The sequence below is a fragment of the Eptatretus burgeri genome, chromosome 11, assembly GCF_056783735.1.
Source record: "Eptatretus burgeri isolate ZD-2024b chromosome 11, Ebu_testis_v1, whole genome shotgun sequence".
NCBI lineage: Eukaryota > Metazoa > Chordata > Myxini > Myxiniformes > Myxinidae > Eptatretus > Eptatretus burgeri.
In genome coordinates, this window is record NC_140971.1 from 69,082,202 (window position 1) to 69,107,357 (window position 25,156).

At 45.1% G+C, this 25,156-nt stretch overlaps 1 protein-coding gene across 1 annotated transcript; it reads right to left on the bottom strand.

Moving 5' to 3' along the window:
* Nucleotides 1-4,033: 4,033 nt before the first annotated feature.
* On the bottom strand, nucleotides 4,034-20,754 carry LOC147017307 (E3 ubiquitin-protein ligase TRIM62-like). The gene is made up of 7 exons (XM_085846802.1): nucleotides 20,599-20,754; nucleotides 9,704-10,264; nucleotides 9,473-9,568; nucleotides 8,203-8,436; nucleotides 7,856-7,878; nucleotides 5,927-6,051; nucleotides 4,034-5,785 (listed from the first exon to the last, which is right to left on the bottom strand). The coding sequence occupies exons 2-7, from the start codon at nucleotides 10,262-10,264 to the stop codon at nucleotides 5,250-5,252; spliced, it is 1,575 nt and encodes a 524-aa protein (XP_085702928.1). The 5' UTR covers nucleotides 20,599-20,754; the 3' UTR covers nucleotides 4,034-5,249.
* Between the last annotated feature and the right edge of the window lie 4,402 nt (nucleotides 20,755-25,156).

Genomic DNA, 25,156 nt, shown 5'->3' on the forward strand with positions numbered 1-25,156 from the left:
AAAGTTGTGGACGGATTTGGACGAAATTTGGTGGATGAGTTGGTTAGATGACAAAAACAAGCTAATGAAATTTTGGTTGAGGTCCGAATCCAGATCCGGCCTTTCAGTGGGATACAAAACGTAAACTAACCAGCTCGGTGGAGGTATGTGCTCTACCGAATACACGTCTAGTTACCTCTACCACCGAAGGTGAAGGAGGTTATGTTTTCACCCCTCTCTGTCTGTTTGTTTTTGTACAGGATATCTCAAAAAGTTGTGGACGGATCTGGATGAAATTTTGCGGAAAGGTTCGGTATGTGACAAGGCCGAACTCATTAGATTTTGGTGAAGATCCCAATCTGATAATTTTTTCAGTGATTCTTGACTCTTGAGAGATTGTGCTAAACTGATATATAGAATGATATCTCAAGAAATTGTGGACGGATTCGGACGAACCTTGATGGACAAGTTGGGGGTGTGACACGGACACGAAATCCAGAACTGGATACGATAATTATTTAATTCTTAAAGTGATTCTTCACCATTGAAAAATAGGGCCAAAAACGATATAGTACTGTCTGGCATGATATTTCAAAAATGTATCGGGCCCGATATGTTCTCGTGGATCAGGCATCACGTGGTGGAGGTATGCGCTCTACCGAGTGCCCTTCTAGTTGGCCAAGTTTTAATCTTTGGCCACCAATTGCACCATCAGCAATGGACATATCGAAAGCCGTTTCTCGTATGATCAAACCATCAAACATATCTCTGCCAATTTTAAGATATATTTTAGATTTACAAATCAAATTAATCCTTCAAAGTGATCGAAGTCATCGTGCCATTTTAGATTAGCACATGCAAGTTGAGTAAACGAGATTTTAATCAATTGTAAGCGAAGTTGAATGAGATGCTGCAAATGGATAGATCAAGCCTAATGGTATGTGGATGCAATGTGGATATGATGGGCCAAACGGCCTTTTAATGTGGCTATTACGTGGGCAATTCGCAGAGCAAAATAGCACAGGCCATTTAGATTAAATTAGCAACGACTGCATGAGTGCAAGCAGGCTTTTCACAGCACCGAACAAGCTGAAATCTTCATGGAATTAAAGAGGAATAAGGGGTCAATAAATGAATGGTCTTGGTTATTGATGTAAATTAAAGGGTATTATTGAAAGGTCCCGAGATACCACCATATGGAACACCAGGGGATGACAAATAGACCCTCCTTATAACCCCTACAGCGCACTAAGTCTCTTTTTATCTCGAGTTGTGTGGTCCAGCATTGAAATGTCCAACCAATGTAGTCCATAAATAACAGGACACAGACGACATGCCACAGACACCAAGCCAAACGGGTTGGAGCACCACGCCTGTATACCCCCTTCATACAGACATCCGATATCCTACATGATCGACCGACGGATAGACAGTTTATTTGATTGATTAACGGTTGCATGGACTGAGAGACAGGAGGTTGTGCAAATCGGCACACGGAATGACAAGGTAAAATTGGGAGCTGTCATTCTCCAATCACAGGTCGTACATCTAGTGGACACTGTGGAATTCCTCTATCCATCATCCAGGAATTCGAGCAAAAGTCAATGTTGGCTCTCAAGCTTTACCCTTAATGCTGTAAATGTGATGGATTAGAAGGTCCTTTATATTTCCAGAAACATAGTTCAACCACGACGTAGTTCATAAAGGGGTGTGACGATGCTGGTGAGACAGTGACTGGTGAATCGTTCAGTGGTGTGAAAATCGCTGTTCAGAAATATATAGAATGAAGGAAGAAATGAACACCAAGCTCAAATTAGTGTTTTCATTGATGGAACATTATATGATCAGGAAAGAGTTTCAAAAGATCGACGAAATAATGGACAAAGCACATGACCACCCCATAGTGCCACCTAGTGCATAGTTACAGATGGACCCGCAGAACGTCAACTGGTACTCTCATTCGCTAAACAGACCACCCAGTGGTGACCACAAAGATGGTCTTCCTTTCCTTGGCATTATTGATGCTCGTGTTGGCTCGAAGTTTTACCGGTTGTCGTGATATTGTTGATAAAGCAAGAATGTGCTCTTGGGGCCTAAAGACCAACCCTGCAATGAACCAAACAATGGCTGTATGGGTGTTCCTTTCGTGTGCTGCCTTTTTGGCTGCTGGTTGCATCTTTGTTTAGGGCGCAGCTATGCCGTTGATGCAGTGCCCCTATTACCAGTATACTGGTGCTCATTTTGCCGACCTCAGAAGGATGACAGGCTGAGTCAAGCCCCTGGTGTTAATTCAGTGGCTAACGGGGCTCGAACTCAGGACCGTAGGATCCCAAGCCACCACTAAGCCAACACCAGGGTGTTGAAAGCATCCATATATTTTAGGAACCACACACCTGTGCAATGTTACTTGACTCACTCACAATGCCTCTTGTTCGTTATTGAACTGTGTTCTCCGTAAAAGGAACCACTCAAACATGAACCAGTCTTGATGGACCTCCCCAACACCAACATAGCAAAATGCTCGCTTGTGCGGTCATCTTGCTGAAGCAGCATATAGTTTATGTGGGGGAACAAAGGTCACGTAAAAGTAACGGACCGTGATGTTAAAAGTTTGCTTAAAATCTTAAAGGTCACTTTAGACAACGTGAAATAAGGAAAATGAGGAATAATATCATGACGTGACATGAAAATGAGGAATATCAGGAACTGGAGGCCTATCATGACACTGGAAGGCTGGCAGGACATTAAGGAAAGTTAAACCAGAGGACCGGTCGTTGGTGGACTCTAAAGACCTGGCATGTCTTTCACGAAGAATAGGTACATTAATGCCACACTTTATACAAATTAAAAATTCCTGGCACCTGCAGTCGAACGTCATGTCTGGGCGTGGCTTCGTGAAAAACTTGGCACAAAAGTATTCCCTGGCTGATACCACAGGGTGTAAATAATTGTGGAAGTTAAAGTAGTAGCTTCAGCATCACACCTGTATCGTACCATCACCAACACAACAAATTTCAGAGGAAAAGGAGAAAAATAAAAAGTGGTAGAGAAGATGAAAGAATGGGAATAAGTGGAAGAGAACAGAATTAAACCCAAACATAACTCAAGAAGAATAAAAAGAACAAGCATTACTCACAGCTCGGGTACAAGAGATCATATTCTTCATTCCTCTCCTACTTAATGGTTAGAGCATCTACTCTCTCTGGGAGGTCGGTGGTTCAAACCGTGGTGGAGTCTTCCCAAAGACTTTTTTAAAAAAACAAAAGGGCATGTGCTTTTCCTTGCTTTATGCTCAGCATGAGAGGATAGAGCACAGGCAAATAATACTGGGAAGGTAATGGCAAACCACCCAGTATAACCCTTGCCAAGAATGCTTTGGCAGCACCAACACTCTCAAGAATATGGTGCAGGTTTTTTTTATTGTTATCTTGCCAAAACGAAGTTTTTGCAAGATATGTTAGTCAGCTTGTATGTTTTTATTTTATTTTATTTTTGTTTGTCTGTAATCACGTATAAAAAAATTCTGCAGAGCACAGTTATCATTGGAAATTTTTGTAACTTCGCATATCAGAGGCCTATAGAGATCCCTTTCAGTGCATAAAATTTTGAAGGTCAAGGTCAAAGGTCAAGGTCACTTTGTCGCAAATCAGGGGCGTCGACGAAACGCTTATTTTTTGAGTAATTTTGATCAGATCGTCTTCAAACTTCATGGGAATATAGTTCATGGTCTGGCGCTCAGCTGATTAATTTTTGGTGGTGATTGGCCTTGACCTTCATGGTTAGCGCCTCAGGTCAAACTTTCAAGTTTTAGGAACCATATCGTGTAATACCTCAAATTGAACACCTCGATGAGTGCTTTCTGGATATGTCAAGCTTGAGATATTATGACGTCATTTGGTGACGTTATGAGGCAAACGCATATTTTTCATGGTTTCTCTGTAGAACGATTCTCATCGGAATCTCTCGTCGGCAGATATTCCTCAAGGAGTCGCTCCTGGTGGATTGCAGCTCTGTTCACCTCAGTGTGACCTTAACGAAGTCACACGTGGTCACCTTTTGGCAAGATACGGGTTTTTTTATTTTATTGTTCCCACTGTACTCCATTGTGCAGATGAACAAGGATTCAACTGATCCCTGATTTCTTACACCAGTTGAACAGGAAATCATAAAGTAAAACTACATTCAACCTTCCTCCTGCCATCAGTCTTTTTCCAGCCGGAAATGAGTCTTGCATTAAGAGTTAAACCACCCATGTTGGAACGTCAACACGGTCAACATCGGAGTGGAAAAAAACAGGCACATGTGCGATGGACAAGGAATCAAGGGGATGTGCTTGTTCATCTTTGTATTCCAAATGTAACATTCCACAGAAGTGATTTTTGTTTCAGAAAAAAAATATCATTCTCATGCTCCATTAAGAAACACCAGTTGGGCCAGAGTTCAGAGTAACATCCCAATCTTCAATTTGTCCGCAACACCGGAGCGAATGAGCCAAGAAACGTCTCCTCCAAGAGAAGCACTTGCCGCTCGCAGTTTGCGGCTGATTGACGTGACAATTTACTTCGTGTTACAGAATACAACTGGTTGCCCATACTCAGTAATTGCTGAAAGGACATGTTCCTATCCCAGGGGCAAGATATCCAAACTCGATTATAGAACAGCAAATCTTTTAAAGACTCGGGCTCATTTGGTGCTTAGCATCATGTGAAGAGTTCATTAAAATGGAATATTAAAAACCAACTTAGCCAGCCATGATGCGAGCATCAGAGTGATTTTATTCTACATTCTTGGAGTGTACAGACAATGTCAAATGACTGCAGAAATACAAATCATGAAAAAAAATGCCAAAACAAGACCAGCATTGGTACAGCGGGTCTGATGAGCTCTTCATAGACACCAGTGAGAGTGTTGCCAAGAATAAGAACCATATCCGGTCTCACAATGAGCACCTCAAATATTTTTGAACGAACGGGAATAAAACAATACACGAAACAAAATAGAAGCATATTCACAAAGATTCCGCCATCATTAACCTCATAGAAATATGCCGCACACATAGTAACTGCGGCGTAAAGTGGTCTGCATGGAATTTGACGACTGCAATAACGAATGGACAACTTAGATCCCAGGGACCAAGCAATCATCAAGTGCCCACGAACATCAAGTGCCAACGAACGACCTGCAACAAGGAACAACGAGAAAACGGGTTGGTTTGTGCGCCCCAAGCAGCCGCGTTTCTACATTCATTCTGGAGAACTCCAAGGTGTGGATCAGTCGAGAGAACAGATGGTCAAAGAGTCATCGGTCCAACAGATCCACAGGGCTGGGAAGACTGGTTTGTTGAACGACGTGCGAAAGATATGCAGCAACGTCATGGTCTCGGCCCGGTAACACGACAGGGTACCGGCCTCGTAATCCAGACAAAGACCGAGTAACCGCAGTGGCTCCGCCGTGCCCAGAACGGTTTCCTTCCAGTCCTGCATTGCAGAGATGGCCGTGCCAGCTTTGCGCACACACCATGACATAGGGTTTCGCCCCAACATGCTGGATGGGCCGTAGCACTTGCGCGGGGTCGAGGCGTAAGCAGCTCCGACACTGCACCGCTCGGCACTGCTCAGGTCGACTTCCCAATAATGACAGCCTGTAGAAAAGCCGACCGAACCCAGCACCTGAATGTGAGATTCGAACCTGTCTGCGTGCGAAGGGTATGGTTCTGGAAGGTCAGTCACTGTCGCGGTGAGGAAATCTTCAGACAGTACGAGACGTGGGTGGGCCGAGTTCAGTTCAAGCATCGGCGTACAGCCATCTGCATGACAAACCGACAACCACAAACAAATGCACAAGTCATCATCAGAGATTTGATGTGTAGAGCGAGGCACTGTGATTCACATCTGCAAAAAAACACAATCTCTATTGTATAAAAGCATCTCCCTTCACCCCTTCTCACACAATTTCCTGCAGTAAGTGCCTTTGACATTGTCAATGAGCGACTCAAGATCCAAACCTTCCGGAGTCTCGGTGTGCGTCGCCATTGACTGCAAGGTATCTTGCACCCAAGTGATTGATTTCAGCCTGTTGGTGAAACATGGCCAAGATTAGAGGTGTGGTTCACTCGTTTTCACCAAGCAATCACGACCATGATGTTCCTGTAACATCATGGTGGTGAGTCATTCCATCTGAAATCACCAAATTTAAGAAAATGTTCCCAGTTGACCCCATCAGATTTACTTTAAACTTTCATAAAATAGTTCCCAGGTATCAAAATGAAGCTGCGTAAAATTTTAGGTCCATAGATGCGGTCAACTCCGAGATATTGAGGGTTGAAAATGTGGTTGTGGCCCTATTTTTATGGTCGTTGCGAGCATCACAAAATGAACGGCGACTTTTAAACTCCCACAACTTTTAAAATATCAATACTAGAGCCTTGAAATTTTCAGAGATTATTCTTCTATAACTGCTCTGTAAGAAACAAGCATAAAACGGAGTATACCTCTATTAAATTTTATGACCTGATCAGTTGAAATCCAGAAGAAAAAAAAAAAATGTTGGTTTTGTATGAAGACCCAACTTTGAGATCCCATATATTTTTATTGACCCATCCCAGAAGCTTGAAATTTTTTCAAGTAATAACTGTATGATAGTAGTATTCAAATACATGTTTACTTTTCTTAATCAGTCATACATAATACATTCATGATCCCTCAAAAATTGAGTATACCACTTCAAATTGTTCACCATTGGAAAGAGCATATTCAAGTTTACAAAAGTGTCAAATATCAAAGTGTCAAAATACCAAATTTGAAGTGGTATAGAACCTTGTCATATATTTGCAATCCTCACCTGAATTTCGGGGAAAAATGAAAATTTTCAATTTTTGAGGGATCATGACTGTATTATATATATATATATATATATATATATATATTATATATATATATATATATATATATATATGACTGATTAAGAAAAGTAAACATGTATTTGAATAGTACTACCATACAGTTATTACTTGAAAAATTTCAAGCTTCTGGGATGGGTCAATAAAAATATATGGGGTCTCAAAGCTGCGTCTTCATACAAAACCAACATTTTTTTTCTGGATTTCAACTGATCAGGACATAAAATTTAATAGAGGTATACTCAGTTTTATGTTTGTTTCTTACAGAGCAGTTATAGAAGAATAATCTCTGAAAATTTCAAGGCTCTAGCATTAATTTTTAAAAGTTGTGGGAGTTTAAAAGTTGTTGTTCGTCTTTCGGCTGCTCCCGTTAGGGGTCGCTACAGCGGATCATCCGTTATGATCCGCATACTGATTTGGCACAGGTTTTACGCCGGATGCCCTTCCTGACGCAACCCTGGTCGCCTCTTACGACACAGGGATAAGGATTGGGTTTCGCCATGATTCTGGGCTGCCCTACACCCTCTCATAGCGCGGCCCAGTGCAGAGCTCCCGTCTTCAAGCGATCCTCCAACCCAAGCCTCCGAGTAGCCGGATTACAGGCGCACGCCACTACACCCGGTTGTGGGAGTTTAAAAGTAGCCGTTCATTTTGTGATGCTCGCAACGACCATAAAAAATAGGGCCACAGCCACATTTTCAACCCTCAATATCTCGGAGTTGACCGCATCTATGGACCTAAAATTTAACGCAGCTTCATTTTGATAGCTGGGAACTATTTTATGAAAGTTTAAAGTAAATCTGAGGGGGTCAACTGGGAGGCCTCCAGTGATATGAGGTGGAATTGACTGGCGGTAAATTGAAGGATGAAAGTTTCACACAGGAAACGTTTTCAACTTGGAAAGGAACGATGATGAACCAGTCACATGGTTTTATTTAGTTGCAGTAAAACCGATGGAAAAGTTAGTTAGCAGCTCACCTGTCACGCAGATTCTTATAGCCCTGGAAGAAAATACAAATAAATTGATAATGGCCCCCAGTCGAACAAGTATTACAAAATAGCCCTCAATTAGGGGAAAAAAAAAAAAACAGAACAATCACCAGTACACAGAAAAGCTGGGCCCAAGGAGAACATAGTTAATCACAGGATGTTCGCCACAAATTAAACAACGTTGGACCGAGCCAAAATCAATCATGAAAACAGCCCCTTGGGAATGACAGACATCATTGGTAATCAACTTAAAAACACCACGCAAGCCATCAGGACGCTGAACGATATCCATCGAGTCAAGACGCTCAACGATATCCGATGACCCAAAGACTCACGTGGAGGAAAGTGAACATATCCTGCTGCTGAAGCGCCACCTTGAGAATGGCCTCGGATTCCTGCAGTGCCACCATTTGCTGTCGGAGGTCCCAGATCTGCTGCTCAAATTGACGAAGCGTGAAGCAGCAGCGATCGCTCAAATGCCGATCCAAACGAGTGGCAACATCATCCACCAGGGAATGCAACTCCTTCTGCTTACCTTCGATGCCATTCTTTTGCTGCTTCATTGCATTCTGGGATGCACAAGTGGGATGGAAGACACTCAGCAATAGGAAGCAAATGGACAATTCAAAAATAAACTGCATCGCTCGAGCTTTGAACCTTCTTTTAACATGAAAGCCTGGAGTTTATAGAGCAGGTGATCGAGATGGACAGTCGGTTCACAAACCGACGGAGCGAGAAGAACAGGCAAACAAGATAAATGATGGATGAAATCAACAGGACGTTGATCGAGATATGCTAACCAATGTGGGAAGCACACGTTTCAGGCGTTAACACATCATTGGAGAAAAAGAGCTCGGAGCAAAGACTCGTTCTTCATTTGGATAAGGGAAATACACACAGAAAGGGGACAAAAGTTATTGAGGAAAGAATAGTTCATGGACGAGTGTGGGAGACAAAATGAGGTGACACTGGACTGCAGTGTTAAATGATTGCAAATAACAATAACTACAGCAAAGTCGATGGCACGCCATCGCAAAACCCGCAAACTTCCCACCTAGAGCAAAGTTGAAAGATGGTAAAAAGTTCCACCAGGTTTTACCCAACAAATTTTGATTTTAAAACCCCCCTCCCCTCATCCCCCCAATTTGTCTCCTGTGACCGACCCCAAGGCCCCACCGCTTGGGGAATGAACCTGGGTTAAATCCCCCCCAAAAAAATCGTTCCATGCACATACAAAGTTTCATTTTAAAATGTGTCCATTATTGCATTTTTAGGCATTTGATTTGTTGACCCCACCCCGAGGGCACGGGGATGAAAATGATACTGCTCTTGCACCTTCTTGCCAAGTGGTGATCATAACGACCAAATTTGGTGAATTTCTGCCCAACTGTTTAGGAAGAGATGGCATGACGGACAGACGGGACAGGAGACAGACAGACAGAGCTGATTACAATATCCTCAACCACCCTCCCCCCCCGCCCTGTTTTTTTTTTTCAAAAAAAACGTGGGGATAGTAAATAAGATTTAAAAAATAATGACAACAACAAACCGACAAAATAAAGCAAATAAATTGCTTTTGAGTAACTGAGTGAGCTTCCCAGGTACCTGCATGACGTTGGACGTTTTGTGGAGTTCTTGAATACAGCTGGAAATGCTCAGCTGCATGTCACCCAAGTGACCCTCTTCCCTCGCCAGCACATTCTGCAATTAGACAAACAGAATATTATTCCAGTACAATACAAAAACGATTTCCATCAACTTGTGACTTTGGCTCATGGGAACCTTCCGAGGAATTAGCCCCCACCCGCTCCGCGCCCTTCCAGATCACATACGAACCTTGAACTTCGTATAAGCGTTCTCAACAGTGTCGAGCTGGTGGTGTTCGTGGTCCCCCGCCACCTTGCACACCATGCACACCAGAGAGTCATCCCAACGACAGTACAGCTCGAAGGGCTTTCCATGCTCAGAACAGCACAACTTGTCCAGGTCCACAGTGGGGTCCACCAGGCGGTGACCCTTCTTCTTCCTGTGCGCATCGCTGTGCACCTGGCACAGCAGCATCTCGCAGCGCACGCAGTGCTGGGAGGCCTTGCGGCGGCACATCTCACAGCACCACGCACTTTGGGCACCGCACGCGTCGTCCTCCATCTGCAGCTGGCGCACCATGCTGGACAGGAGAACGTTCCGGCTCAACCTCGGTTTACTGGAGAAGCTGGCACGGCACGTGGGGCACGTGCACGGCGTGCCCGGCTCCTGGCTCGACCAGTGGCCGTCCGCGCAGCGCTGGCAGAATGTGTGGCCACAGCTCAGGGTCACGGGCTCGGAGAAAAGGTCCATGCACACCGGGCACGTCAAGTCTTCCTTACAGATGTGGGCATGGTCAAGGGACTCCGCCATCTGTGGTGTAACCACGTTCATCACAGCAAACTGTAACTCTGCACACTCCACCATCTGTGGTGTAACCACATTTATCACAGCAAACTGTAACTCTGCACACTCCGCCATCTGTGGTGTAACCACATTTATCACAGCAAACTGTAACTCTGCACACTCCGCCATCTGTGGTGTAACCACGTTTATCACAGCAAACTGTAACTCTGCACACTCCGCCATCTGTGGTGTAACCACGTTTATCACAGCAAACTGTAACTCTGCACACTCCACCATCTGTGGTGTAACCACGTTTATCACAGCAAACTGTAACTCTGCACACTCCGCCATCTGTGGTGTAACCACGTTCATCACAGCAAACTGTAACTCTGCACACTCCACCACCTGTGGTGTAACCACGTTTATCACAGCAAACTGTAACTCTGCACACTCCACCACCTGTGGTGTAACCACGTTTATCACAGCAAACTGTAACTCTGCACACTCCGCCATCTGTGGTGTAACCACGTTTATCACAGCAAACTGTAACTCTGCACACTCCACCATCTGTGGTGTAACCACATTTATCACAGCAAACTGTAACTCTGCACACTCCACCATCTGTGGTGTAACCACATTTATCACAGCAAACTGTAACTCTGCACACTCCACCATCTGTGGTGTAACCACGTTTATCACAGCAAACTGTAACTCTGCACACTCCGCCATCTGTGGTGTAACCACGTTCATCACAGCAAACTGTAACTCTGCACACTCCACCACCTGTGGTGTAACCACGTTTATCACAGCAAACTGTAACTCTGCACACTCCGCCATCTGTGGTGTAACCACGTTTATCACAGCAAACTGTAACTCTGCACACTCCACCATCTGTGGTGTAACCACATTTATCACAGCAAACTGTAACTCTGCACACTCCACCATCTGTGGTGTAACCACGTTTATCACAGCAAACTGTAACTCTGCACACTCCGCCATCTGTGGTGTAACCACGTTCATCACAGCAAACTGTAACTCTGCACACTCCACCACCTGTGGTGTAACCACGTTTATCACAGCAAACTGTAACTCTGCACACTCCACCACCTGTGGTGTAACCACGTTTATCACAGCAAACTGTAACTCTGCACACTCCGCCATCTGTGGTGTAACCACGTTTATCACAGCAAACTGTAACTCTGCACACTCCGCCATCTGTGGTGTAACCACGTTCATCACAGCAAACTGTAACTCTGCACACTCCACCATCTGTGGTGTAACCACATTTATCACAGCAAACTGTAACTCTGCACACTCCACCATCTGTGGTGTAACCACATTTATCACAGCAAACTGTAACTCTGCACACTCCGCCATCTGTGGTGTAACCACGTTTATCACAGCAAACTGTAACTCTGCACACTCCGCCATCTGTGGTGTAACCACGTTCATCACAGCAAACTGTAACTCTGCACACTCCACCATCTGTGGTGTAACCACATTTATCACAGCAAACTGTAACTCTGCACACTCCGCCATCTGTGGTGTAACCACGTTTATCACAGCAAACTGTAACTCTGCACACTCCGCCATCTGTGGTGTAACCACGTTCATCACAGCAAACTGTAACTCTGCACACTCCACCATCTGTGGTGTAACCACATTTATCACAGCAAACTGTAACTCTGCACACTCCGCCATCTGTGGTGTAACCACGTTTATCACAGCAAACTGTAACTCTGCACACTCCGCCATCTGTGGTGTAACCACATTTATCACAGCAAACTGTAACTCTGCACACTCCACCATCTGTGGTGTAACCACGTTCATCACAGCAAACTGTAACTCTGCACACTCCACCATCTGTGGTGTAACCACATTTATCACAGCAAACTGTAACTCTGCACACTCCACCATCTGTGGTGTAACCACATTTATCACAGCAAACTGTAACTCTGCACACTCCACCATCTGTGGTGTAACCACGTTTATCACAGCAAACTGTAACTCTGCACACTCCGCCATCTGTGGTGTAACCACGTTCATCACAGCAAACTGTAACTCTGCACACTCCACCATCTGTGGTGTAACCACATTTATCACAGCAAACTGTAACTCTGCACACTCCGCCATCTGTGGTGTAACCACGTTTATCACAGCAAACTGTAACTCTGCACACTCCACCATCTGTGGTGTAACCACATTTATCACAGCAAACTGTAACTCTGCACACTCCACCATCTGTGGTGTAACCACATTTATCACAGCAAACTGTAACTCTGCACACTCCGCCATCTGTGGTGTAACCACGTTTATCACAGCAAACTGTAACTCTGCACACTCCGCCATCTGTGGTGTAACCACGTTCATCACAGCAAACTGTAACTCTGCACACTCCACCATCTGTGGTGTAACCACATTTATCACAGCAAACTGTAACTCTGCACACTCCGCCATCTGTGGTGTAACCACGTTTATCACAGCAAACTGTAACTCTGCACACTCCGCCATCTGTGGTGTAACCACGTTCATCACAGCAAACTGTAACTCTGCACACTCCACCATCTGTGGTGTAACCACATTTATCACAGCAAACTGTAACTCTGCACACTCCACCATCTGTGGTGTAACCACGTTTATCACAGCAAACTGTAACTCTGCACACTCCGCCATCTGTGGTGTAACCACGTTCATCACAGTAAACTGTAACTCTGCACACTCCACCATCTGTGGTGTAACCACGTTCATCACAGCAAACTGTAACTCTGCACACTCCACCATCTGTGGTGTAACCACGTATCACAGCAAACTGTAACTCTGCACACTCCGCCATCTGTGGTGTAACCACGTTTATCACAGCAAACTGTAACTCTGCACACTCCGCCATCTGTGGTGTAACCACGTTCATCACAGCAAACTGTAACTCTGCACACTCCACCATCTGTGGTGTAACCACATTTATCACAGCAAACTGTAACTCTGCACACTCCACCATCTGTGGTGTAACCACATTTATCACAGCAAACTGTAACTCTGCACACTCCGCCATCTGTGGTGTAACCACGTTTATCACAGCAAACTGTAACTCTGCACACTCCGCCATCTGTGGTGTAACCACGTTCATCACAGCAAACTGTAACTCTGCACACTCCACCATCTGTGGTGTAACCACATTTATCACAGCAAACTGTAACTCTGCCTCGCGCCATCTGTGGTGTACACTCCGCCAACTCTGCACTCCGCCATCTGTGGTGTAACCACGTTGCAAACTGTAACTCTGCACACTCCGCCATCTGTGGTAACCACGTTCATCACAGCAAACTGTAACTCTGCACACTCCACCATCTGTGGTGTAACCACATTTATCACAGCAAACTGTAACTCTGCACACTCCGCCATCTGTGGTGTAACCACATTTATCACAGCAAACTGTAACTCTGCACACTCCGCCATCTGTGGTGTAACCATTTATCACAGCAAACTGTAACTCTGCACACTCCGCCATCTGTGGTGTAACCACATTTATCACAGCAAACTGTAACTCTGCACACTCCGCCATCTGTGGTGTAACCACGTTCATCACAGCAAACTGTAACTCTGCACACTCCACCATCTGTGGTGTAACCACGTTCATCACAGCAAACTGTAACTCTGCACACTCCACCATCTGTGGTGTAACCACATTATCACAGCAAACTGTAAGTCTGCACACTCCGCCATCTGTGGTGTAACCACGTTCATCACAGCAAACTGTAACTCTGCACACTCCACCATCTGTGGTGTAACCACATTTATCACAGCAAACTGTAACTCTGCACACTCCGCCATCTGTGGTGTAACCACGTTCATCACAGCAAACTGTAACTCTGCACACTCCGCCATCTGTGGTGTAACCACATTTATCACAGCAAACTGTAACTCTGCACACTCCGCCATCTGTGGTGTAACCACATTTATCACAGCAAACTGTAACTCTGCACACTCCGCCATCTGTGGTGTAACCACATTTATCACAGCAAACTGTAACTCTGCACACTCCGCCATCTGTGGTGTAACCACGTTTATCACAGCAAACTGTAACTCTGCACACTCCGCCATCTGTGGTGTAACCACATTTATCACAGCAAACTGTAACTCTGCACACTCCGCCATCTGTGGTGTAACCATTCATCACAGCAAACTGTAACTCTGCACACTCCACCATCTGTGGTGTAACCACGTTCATCACAGCAAACTGTAACTCTGCACACTCCACCATCTGTGGTGTAACCACATTTATCACAGCAAACTGTAACTCTGCACACTCCGCCATCTGTGGTGTAACCACATTTATCACAGCAAACTGTAACTCTGCACACTCCACCATCTGTGGTGTAACCACGTTCATCACAGCAAACTGTAACTCTGCACACTCCACCATCTGTGGTGTAACCACATTTATCACAGCAAACTGTAACTCTGCACACTCCACCATCTGTGGTGTAACCACATTTATCACAGCAAACTGTAACTCTGCACACTCCGCCATCTGTGGTGTAACCACGTTCATCACAGCAAACTGTAACTCTGCACACTCCACCATCTGTGGTGTAACCACATTTATCACAGCAAACTGTAACTCTGCACACTCCACCATCTGTGGTGTAACCACATTTATCACAGCAAACTGTAACTCTGCACACTCCGCCATCTGTGGTGTAACCACGTTTATCACAGCAAACTGTAACTCTGCACACTCCGCCATCTGTGGTGTAACCACGTTCATCACAGCAAACTGTAACTCTGCACACTCCACCATCTGTGGTGTAACCACATTTATCACAGCAAACTGTAACTCTGCACACTCCGCCATCTGTGGTGTAACCACATTTATCACAGCAAACTGTAACTCTGCACACTCCACCATCTGTGGTGTAACCACATTTATCACAGCAAACTGTAACTCTGCACACTCCGCCATCTGTGGTGTAACCACATTTATCACAGCAAACTGTAACTCTGCACACTCCGCCATCTGTGGTGTAACCACGTTTATCACAGCAAACTGTAACTCTGCACACTCCACCATCTGTGGTGTAACCACATTTATCACAGCAAACTGTAACTCTGCACACTCCACCATCTGTGGTGTAACCACGTTCATCACAGCAAACTGTAACTCTGCACACTCCACCATCTGTGGTGTAACCACGTTCATCACAGCAAACTGTAACTCTGCACACTCCACCATCTGTGGTGTAACCACATTTATCACAGCAAACTGTAACTCTGCACACTCCGCCATCTGTGGTGTAACCACGTTCATCACAGCAAACTGTAACTCTGCACACTCCACCATCTGTGGTGTAACCACATTTATCACAGCAAACTGTAACTCTGCACACTCCGCCATCTGTGGTGTAACCACATTATCACAGCAAACTGTAACTCTGCACACTCCGCCATCTGTGGTGTAACCACGTTTATCACAGCAAACTGTAACTCTGCACACTCCGCCATCTGTGGTGTAACCACATTTATCACAGCAAACTGTAACTCTGCACACTCCACCATCTGTGGTGTAACCACATTTATCACAGCAAACTGTAACTCTGCACACTCCGCCATCTGTGGTGTAACCACGTTTATCACAGCAAACTGTAACTCTGCACACTCCGCCATCTGTGGTGTAACCACGTTCATCACAGCAAACTGTAACTCTGCACACTCCACCATCTGTGGTGTAACCACATTTATCACAGCAAACTGTAACTCTGCACACTCCGCCATCTGTGGTGTAACCACGTTTATCACAGCAAACTGTAACTCTGCACACTCCGCCATCTGTGGTGTAACCACGTTCATCACAGCAAACTGTAACTCTGCACACTCCACCATCTGTGGTGTAACCACATTTATCACAGCAAACTGTAACTCTGCACACTCCACCATCTGTGGTGTAACCACATTTATCACAGCAAACTGTAACTCTGCACACTCCGCCATCTGTGGTGTAACCACGTTTATCACAGCAAACTGTAACTCTGCACACTCCGCCATCTGTGGTGTAACCACATTTATCACAACAAACTGTAACTCTGCACACTCCACCATCTGTGGTGTAACCACATTTATCACAGCAAACTGTAACTCTGCACACTCCACCATCTGTGGTGTAACCACATTTATCACAGCAAACTGTAACTCTGCACACTCCACCATCTGTGGTGTAACCACATTTATCACAGCAAACTGTAACTCTGCACACTCCACCATCTGTGGTGTAACCACGTTCATCACAGCAAACTGTAACTCTGCACACTCCACCACCTGTGGTGTAACCACATCACCATCTGTGTGTAACCACATTATCACAGCAAACTGTAACTCTGCACACTCCGCCATCTGTGGTGTAACCACGTTTATCACAGCAAACTGTAACTCTGCACACTCCACCATCTGTGGTGTAACCACGTTCATCACAGCAAACTGTAACTCTGCACACTCCACCATCTGTGGTGTAACCACATTTATCACAGCAAACTGTAACTCTGCACACTCCGCCATCTGTGGTGTAACCACTCTCTGCATCACTCTGTAACTCTGCACACTCCACCATCTGTGGTGTAACCATCTGTGGTGTAACCACGTTCATCACAGCAAACTGTAACTCTGCACAAATCTGCAAACTGGTGTAACCACATACTCTGTAACTCTGCACACTCCGCCATCTGTGGTGTAACCACCTGTAACTCTGCACACTCCGACCATCTGTGGTGTAACCACATCACAGCAAACTGTAACTCTGCACACTCCACCATCTGTGGTGTAACCACGTTTATCACAACAAACTGTAACTCTGCACACTCCGCCATCTGTGGTGTAACCACGTTATCACAACAAACTGTAACTCACACTCCGCCATCTGTGGTGTAACCACGTTCATCACAGCAAACTGTAACTCTGCACACTCCACCATCTGTGTAACCACGTTTATCACAGCAAACTGTAACTCTGCACACTCCACCATCTGTGGTGTAACCACGCTCGCATCACAGCAAACTGTAACTCTGCACACTCCGCCATCTGTGGTGTAACCACGTTTATCACAGCAAACTGTAACTCTGCACACTCCGCCATCTGTGGTGTAACCACGTTCATCACAGCAAACTGTAACTCTGCACACTCCACCATCTGTGGTGTAACCACATTTATCACAGCAAACTGTAACTCTGCACACTCCGCCATCTGTGGTGTAACCACATTTATCACAGCAAACTGTAACTCTGCACACTCCACCATCTGTGGTGTAACCACATTTATCACAGCAAACTGTAACTCTGCACACTCCGCCATCTGTGGTGTAACCACGTTTATCACAGCAAACTGTAACTCTGCACACTCCGCCATCTGTGGTGTAACCACGTTCATCACAGCAAACTGTAACTCTGCACACTCCACCATTTGTGGTGTAACCACGTTTATCACAGCAAACTGTAACTCTGCACACTCCACCATCTGTGGTGTAACCACATTTATCACAGCAAACTGTAACTCTGCACACTCCGCCATCTGTGGTGTAACCACGTTTATCACAGCAAACTGTAACTCTGCACACTCCGCCATCTGTGGTGTAACCACATTTATCACAGCAAACTGTAACTCTGCACACTCCACCATCTGTGGTGTAACCACATTTATCACAGCAAACTGTAACTCTGCACACTCCGCCATCTGTGGTGTAACCACGTTCATCACAGCAAACTGTAACTCTGCACACTCCGCCATCTGTGGTGTAACCACGTTCATCACAGCAAACTGTAACTCTGCACACTCCACCATCTGTGGTGTAACCACATTTATCACAGCAAACTGTAACTCTGCACACTCCACCATCTGTGGTGTAACCACATTTATCACAGCAAACTGTAACTCTGCACACTCCGCCATCTGTGGTGTAACCACGTTTATCACAGCAAACTGTAACTCTGCACACTCCGCCATCTGTGGTGTAACCACATTTATCACAGCAAACTGTAACTCTGCACACTCCACCATCTGTGGTGTAACCACGTTCATCACAGCAAACTGTAACTCTGCACACTCCACCATCTGTGGTGTAACCACGTTCATCACAGCAAACTGTAACTCTGCACACTCCACCATCTGTGGTGTAACCACATTTATCACAGCAAACTGTAACTCTGCACACTCCGCCATCTGTGGTGTAACCACGTTCATCACAGCAAACTGTAACTCTGCACACTCCACCATCTGTGGTGTAACCACATTTATCACAGCAAACTGTAACTCTGCACACTCCACCATCTGTGGTGTAACCACATTTATCACAGCAAACTGTAACTCTGCACACTCCGCCATCTGTGGTGTAACCACGTTTATCACAGCAAACTGTAACTCTGCACACTCCGCCATCTGTGGTGTAACCACGTTCATCACAGCAAACTGTAACTCTGCACACTCCACCATCTGTGGTGTAACCACATTTATCACAGCAAACTGTAACTCTGCACACTCCGCCATCTGTGGTGTAACCACATTTATCACAGCAAACTGTAACTCTGCACACTCCGCCATCTGTGGTGTAACCACGTTTATCACAGCAAACTGTAACTCTGCACACTCCACCACCTGTGGTGTAACCACGTTTATCACAGCAAACTGTAACTCTGCACACTCCGCCATCTGTGGTGTAACCACGTTCATCACAGCAAACTGTAACTCTGCACACTCCACCATCTGTGGTGTAACCACATTTATCACAGCAAACTGTAACTCTGCACACTCCGCCATCTGTGGTGTAACCACATTTATCACAGCAAACTGTAACTCTGCACACTCCGCCATCTGTGGTGTAACCACGTTTATCACAGCAAACTGTAACTCTGCACACTCCGCCATCTGTGGTGTAACCACATTTATCACAGCAAACTGTAACTCTGCACACTCCACCATCTGTGGTGTAACCACGTTCATCACAGCAAACTGTAACTCTGCACACTCCACCATCTGTGGTGTAACCACATTTATCACAGCAAACTGTAACTCTGCACACTCCGCCATCTGTGGTGTAACCACGTTTATCACAGCAAACTGTAACTCTGCACACTCCGCCATCTGTGGTGTAACCACATTTATCACAGCAAACTGTAACTCTGCACACTCCGCCATCTGTGGTGTAACCACATTTATCACAGCAAACTGTAACTCTGCACACTCCGCCATCTGTGGTGTAACCACATTTATCACAGCAAACTGTAACTCTGAACACTCCGCCATCTGTGGTGTAACCACATTTATCACAGCAAACTGTAACTCTGCACACTCCACCATCTGTGGTGTAACCACGTTTATCACAACAAACTGTAACTCTGCACACTCCGCCATCTGTGGTGTAACCACATTTATCACAGCAAACTGTAACTCTGCACACTCCGCCATCTGTGGTGTAACCACGTTCATCACAGCAAACTGTAACTCTGCACACTCCGCCATCTGTGGTGTAACCACATTTATCACAGCAAACTGTAACTCTGCACACTCCACCATCTGTGGTGTAACCACGTTCATCACAGCAAACTGTAACTCTGCACACTCCACCATCTGTGGTGTAACCACATTTATCACAGCAAACTGTAACTCTGCACACTCCGCCATCTGTGGTGTAACCACGTTTATCACAGCAAACTGTAACTCTGCACACTCCGCCATCTGTGGTGTAACCACATTTATCACAGCAAACTGTAACTCTGCACACTCCGCCATCTGTGGTGTAACCACATTTATCACAGCAAACTGTAACTCTGCACACTCCGCCATCTGTGGTGTAACCACATTTATCACAGCAAACTGTAACTCTGCACACTCCACCATCTGTGGTGTAACCACGTTCATCACAGCAAACTGTAACTCTGCACACTCCACCATCTGTGGTGTAACCACATTTATCACAACAAACTGTAACTCTGAACACTCCGCCATCTGTGGTGTAACCACGTTTATCACAGCAAACTGTAACTCTGCACACTCCGCTCTGTTTCTCCCAACACGAACCGTCAAGTGTTATCATCATCATCGATATATATATATATATATATATATATATATATATATATATATATATATATATATATATATATATATATATATATATATATATATATATATATATATATATATATATATATATATATATATATATATATATATATATATATATATATATATATATATATATATATATATATATATATATGTCCTGATCATTTCATCCATCGGGTTGGCATAATGTCACCATTGATTCAACATAAACATGCACACATCAAATATCGTTTGAAACACAAGTGTCAGAACCTCTCTACCTGTTCTCCCTGCGGTGAGACAAAATGAAATGAACACTTCCACCGGTTATTTAACCGTTTACGGGAAACAGCTCTTTCACGCAGAGCGAGCGCCTCGCACCACTTCCGGCTTCCTCCCTCTCAATCATCAAGTTCCACTTCAGCACAATTAACAATACGTGATGAATGTAGACCTTCCTCACAAAAAAACATTAATCTTGTTAAGCAAGCTGTTTATTTTCTCGATATAATGCTTATTTAAAAACTAAAAATAATTTTTTTAATGCAGGCACTAACTATACCATCATGGCAGCAGACACGCGCAAAAATTCTAAAAGCTAGTTCATGAAAGGAAACAAATAATTGCGTGAAATAATCAACAAGTAAAATAGATCAAAGCAAAAACATTTTGCAAAGCTTCATACGTTAATTGTTTTTACAAATCACACGAAACGGCGTTAATTTTCCTATTCAGTGCCGGCAGGGGGCACTGCATCATGTAAGCTGACTGGCATCAAGCCTGCTGTCCCATATGTAATCACGCATGCTCAAAGGTAGGTGTCTTTTTTCTTTTTTTTTAATCAAAGTAGATCTTTACACTCGAATCCTGCCATTATATCAGATAATAGAACATAATATGTAGAGGTGAGAAGAATGTGTTAAAACTCGAGTCCGGTACCTAATGCCTTATGAGTGGACATCAGGCTGACTGACTGACATTCAGTGCACACTCGGGGCACTTTGCACACTCAGCACCCTGAGTACATTTTTAGCATGGAAGAAAAGACGTAGTGCACTTAGCACACTCATTAGATTCGGCACACTCATTAGATTCGGCACACTCGTTGTTTTAGGCACACTCATTGGATTCAGCACACTCGTTGTATTAAGCACACTCATTGTATTAAGCACACTCATTGTATTGGGCACACTCATTGTATTAGGCACACTCAATGGATTCAGCACACTCGTTGTATTAGGCACACTCATTGGATTCAGCACACTCATTGTGGTAGGCACACTCATTAGATTCGGCACACTCGTATTAGGCACACTCGTTGGATTCAGCACACTCATTGTATTAGGCACACTCGTAAGATTCGGCACACTCGTATTAGGCACACTCATTGGATTCGGCACACTCGTTGTATTTGGCACACTCATTAGATTCGGCACACTCGTTGTATTAGGCACACTCATTGGATTTGGCACACTCATTGGATTCAGCACACACGTTGTATTAGGTACACTCATTGGATTTGGCACACTCGTTGCATTTGGCACACTCATTGGATTCGGCACACTCGTTGTATTAGGCACACTCATTGGATTCAGCACACTCATTGTGGTAGGCACACTCATTAGATTCGGCACACTCGTATTAGGCACACTCGTTGGATTCAGCACACTCGTTGTATTAGGCACACTCGTAAGATTCGGCACACTCGTTGTATTAGGCACACTCATTGGATTCGGCACACTCGTTGTATTTGGCACACTCATTAGATTCGGCACACTCGTATTAGGCACACTCATTGGATTTGGCACACTCATTGGATTCAGCACACTCGTTGCATTTGGCACACTCATTGGATTCGGCACACTCGTTGTATTAAGCACACTCATTGGATTAGGCACACTCATTAGATTCGGCACACTCGTTGTATGAGGCACACTCATTGGATTCGGCACACTCGTATTGGGCACACTCATTAGATTCGGCACACTCGTTGTATTAGGCACACTCATTGGATTCGGCACACTCGTATTAGGCACACTCATTGGATTTGGCACACTCATTGGATTCAGCACACTTGTTGTATTAGGCACACTCATTGGATTCGGCACACTTCTTGTATTAGGCACTCTCATTGGATTCGGCACACTCGTATGAGGCACACTCATTAGATTCGGCACACTCGTTGTATTACGCACTCATTGGATTCAGCACACTTGTTGTATTAGGCACACTCATTGTATTAGGCACACTCATTGGATTCAGCACACTCGTATTAGGCACACTCATTGGAGTCGGTACACTCATTGTATTAGGCACACTCATTATATTCGGCACACTCGTATTAGGCACACTCATTGGATTCGGCACACTCGTTGTATTAGGCACACTCATTACATTCGGCACACTCATTGTATTTGGCACACTCATTAGATTTGGCACACTCGTTGTATTAGGCACACTCATTGGATTCGGCACACTCATTGTATAAGGCATACTCATTGGATTCAGCACACTCGTTGTATTAGGCACACTCATTAGATTCGGCACGCTCATTGTATTCGGCACACTCGTTGTATTAGGCACACTCATTGTATTAGGCACACTCATTGGATCCAGCACACTCGTATTAGGCACACGCATTAGATTCCGCACACTCGTTGTATTAGACACTCATTAGATTTGGCACACTCGTTGTATTAGGCACACTCATTGTATTAGACACACTCATTGGATCCGGCACACTCGTATTAGGCAGGTCAGCATGTGAGTCAGGTCAGGTTCGATCTGTGACCTGCTACAGGTACCATGTAAACCTGTACTAACCTGTTCCATGGTCGGGTTGTCGGCGACTAAACCGTCTCCCCCACCAGGTTTTCTGGTGAGGAGGGTGTTTGGATATGGACACCCAGCAGAATTAAAAACAAAACCTGTGAAAGGGCAGAGGAGCTCCTTGTGAGCCAACGGCCATCCATATCTAGTGCCCAACTGTGTCTGCGGACGTCCTCCTGCAGTTGGGTCACTTCTTATTAGGAGGTTGGTGGCAGGATTTGCACTCCGGCCACCGTAAAACCCTTCATTCCGCAAAACGCAAAAACGCAAAAAAATCTGAAAACCCACTCCGTGGGAGTACCTCCTGTGCAGCTTCCCTTCGCAGGGCAGCTCACCGGATGACGGGATTGGGGCAAAGCCTTCGGGACCCCCAATCTTTGATCGGAGGGAAACCACGGGGTAACATCCCTGGGTCAGATTGCGGGAGAGTGTGTCGGAGTGGTGCTGAGGTGTCGTCCACCAGACGGCGGTCTCCTTGGGTTAACCTGAGGCGGTCCCTTCGGGTGGGTGCCTGGAATGTCCTATCCCTAAGAGAGGATATCTCAAGGAGATGGGGATGGGCCTGGCATCTGCCTGGGGGATGGCCAGACGGAGGCCCCTGGAGTACCGGCAGAAAGTGGACGCAGCGACGCGCTGTTCTGGCACATGCTCCCATACCTGACCTGACCTGACCTGTATTAGGCACACTCATTGGATTCGGCACACTCGTTGGATTCGGCACACTCATTGGATTCAGCACACTCGTTGTATTAGGCACACTCATTGGATTCAGCACACTCGTTGTATTAGGCACACTCGTTGGATTCAGCACACTCGTTGTATTAGGCACACTCATTAGATTCGACACACTCGTTGTATTAGGCACACTCGTTGGATTCAGCACACTCGTTGTATTAGGCACACTCATTAGATTCGGCACACTCGTTGTATTCGGCACACTCATTGGATTCAGCACACTCGTTGTATTACGCACACTCATTAGATTCGGCACACTCGTTGTATTAGGCACACTCGTTGGATTCAGCACACTCGTTGTATTAGGCACACTCATTGGATTCAGCACACTCGTTATATTGGGCACACTCGTATTATGCACATTCATTCGATTCGGCACACTCGTATTCGGCACACTCATTGGATTCAGCACACTCGTTGTATTAGGCACACTCGTTGGATTCTGCACACTTGTTGTAATAGGCACACTCATTGGATTTGGCACACTCGTTGTATTCGGCACACTCGTTGGATTCAGCACACTCGTTGTATTATGCACACTCATTGGATTCAGCACACCCGTTTTATTAGGCACACTCATTGGATTCGGCACACTCGTTGGATTCGGCACACTCATTGGATTCAGCACACTCGTTGGATTCAGCACACTCGTTGTATTAGGCACACTCATTAAATTCGGCACACTCGTTGTATTCGGCATACTCGTATTACGCACACTCATTAGATTTGGCACACTCGTTGTATTAGGCACACTCATTGGATTTGGCACACTCGTATTAGGCACACTCGTTGGATTCAGCACACTCGTTGTATTAGGCACACTCATTGTATAAGGCACACTCATTTTATTAGGCACACTCATTGGATTCGCAACACTCGTTGGATTTGGCACACTCGTTGTATTAGGCACACTCATTGGATTCAGCACACTCGTTTTATTAGGCACACTCATTGGATTCAGCACACTCGTTTTATTCGGCACACTCATTGGATTCGGCGCACTCGTTGGATTCGGCACACTCGTTCTATTAGACACACTCATTGGATTTCAGCACACTCGTATTCGGCACACTCATTGGATTCAGAACCTATCATTGGATTAACCACAGCTAGTACATATACAACACACTCAGTCCATTCACCAATCTTGATATTTTTGCCACACTCAGTGCATTCCTTTCATTCAGCACACTCATTTGATTCAGCATAGCAAGCGCATTCAACACGCTCAGGACATTTAGCACACTCATGAGATTCAGAACATTCCTTTCATTC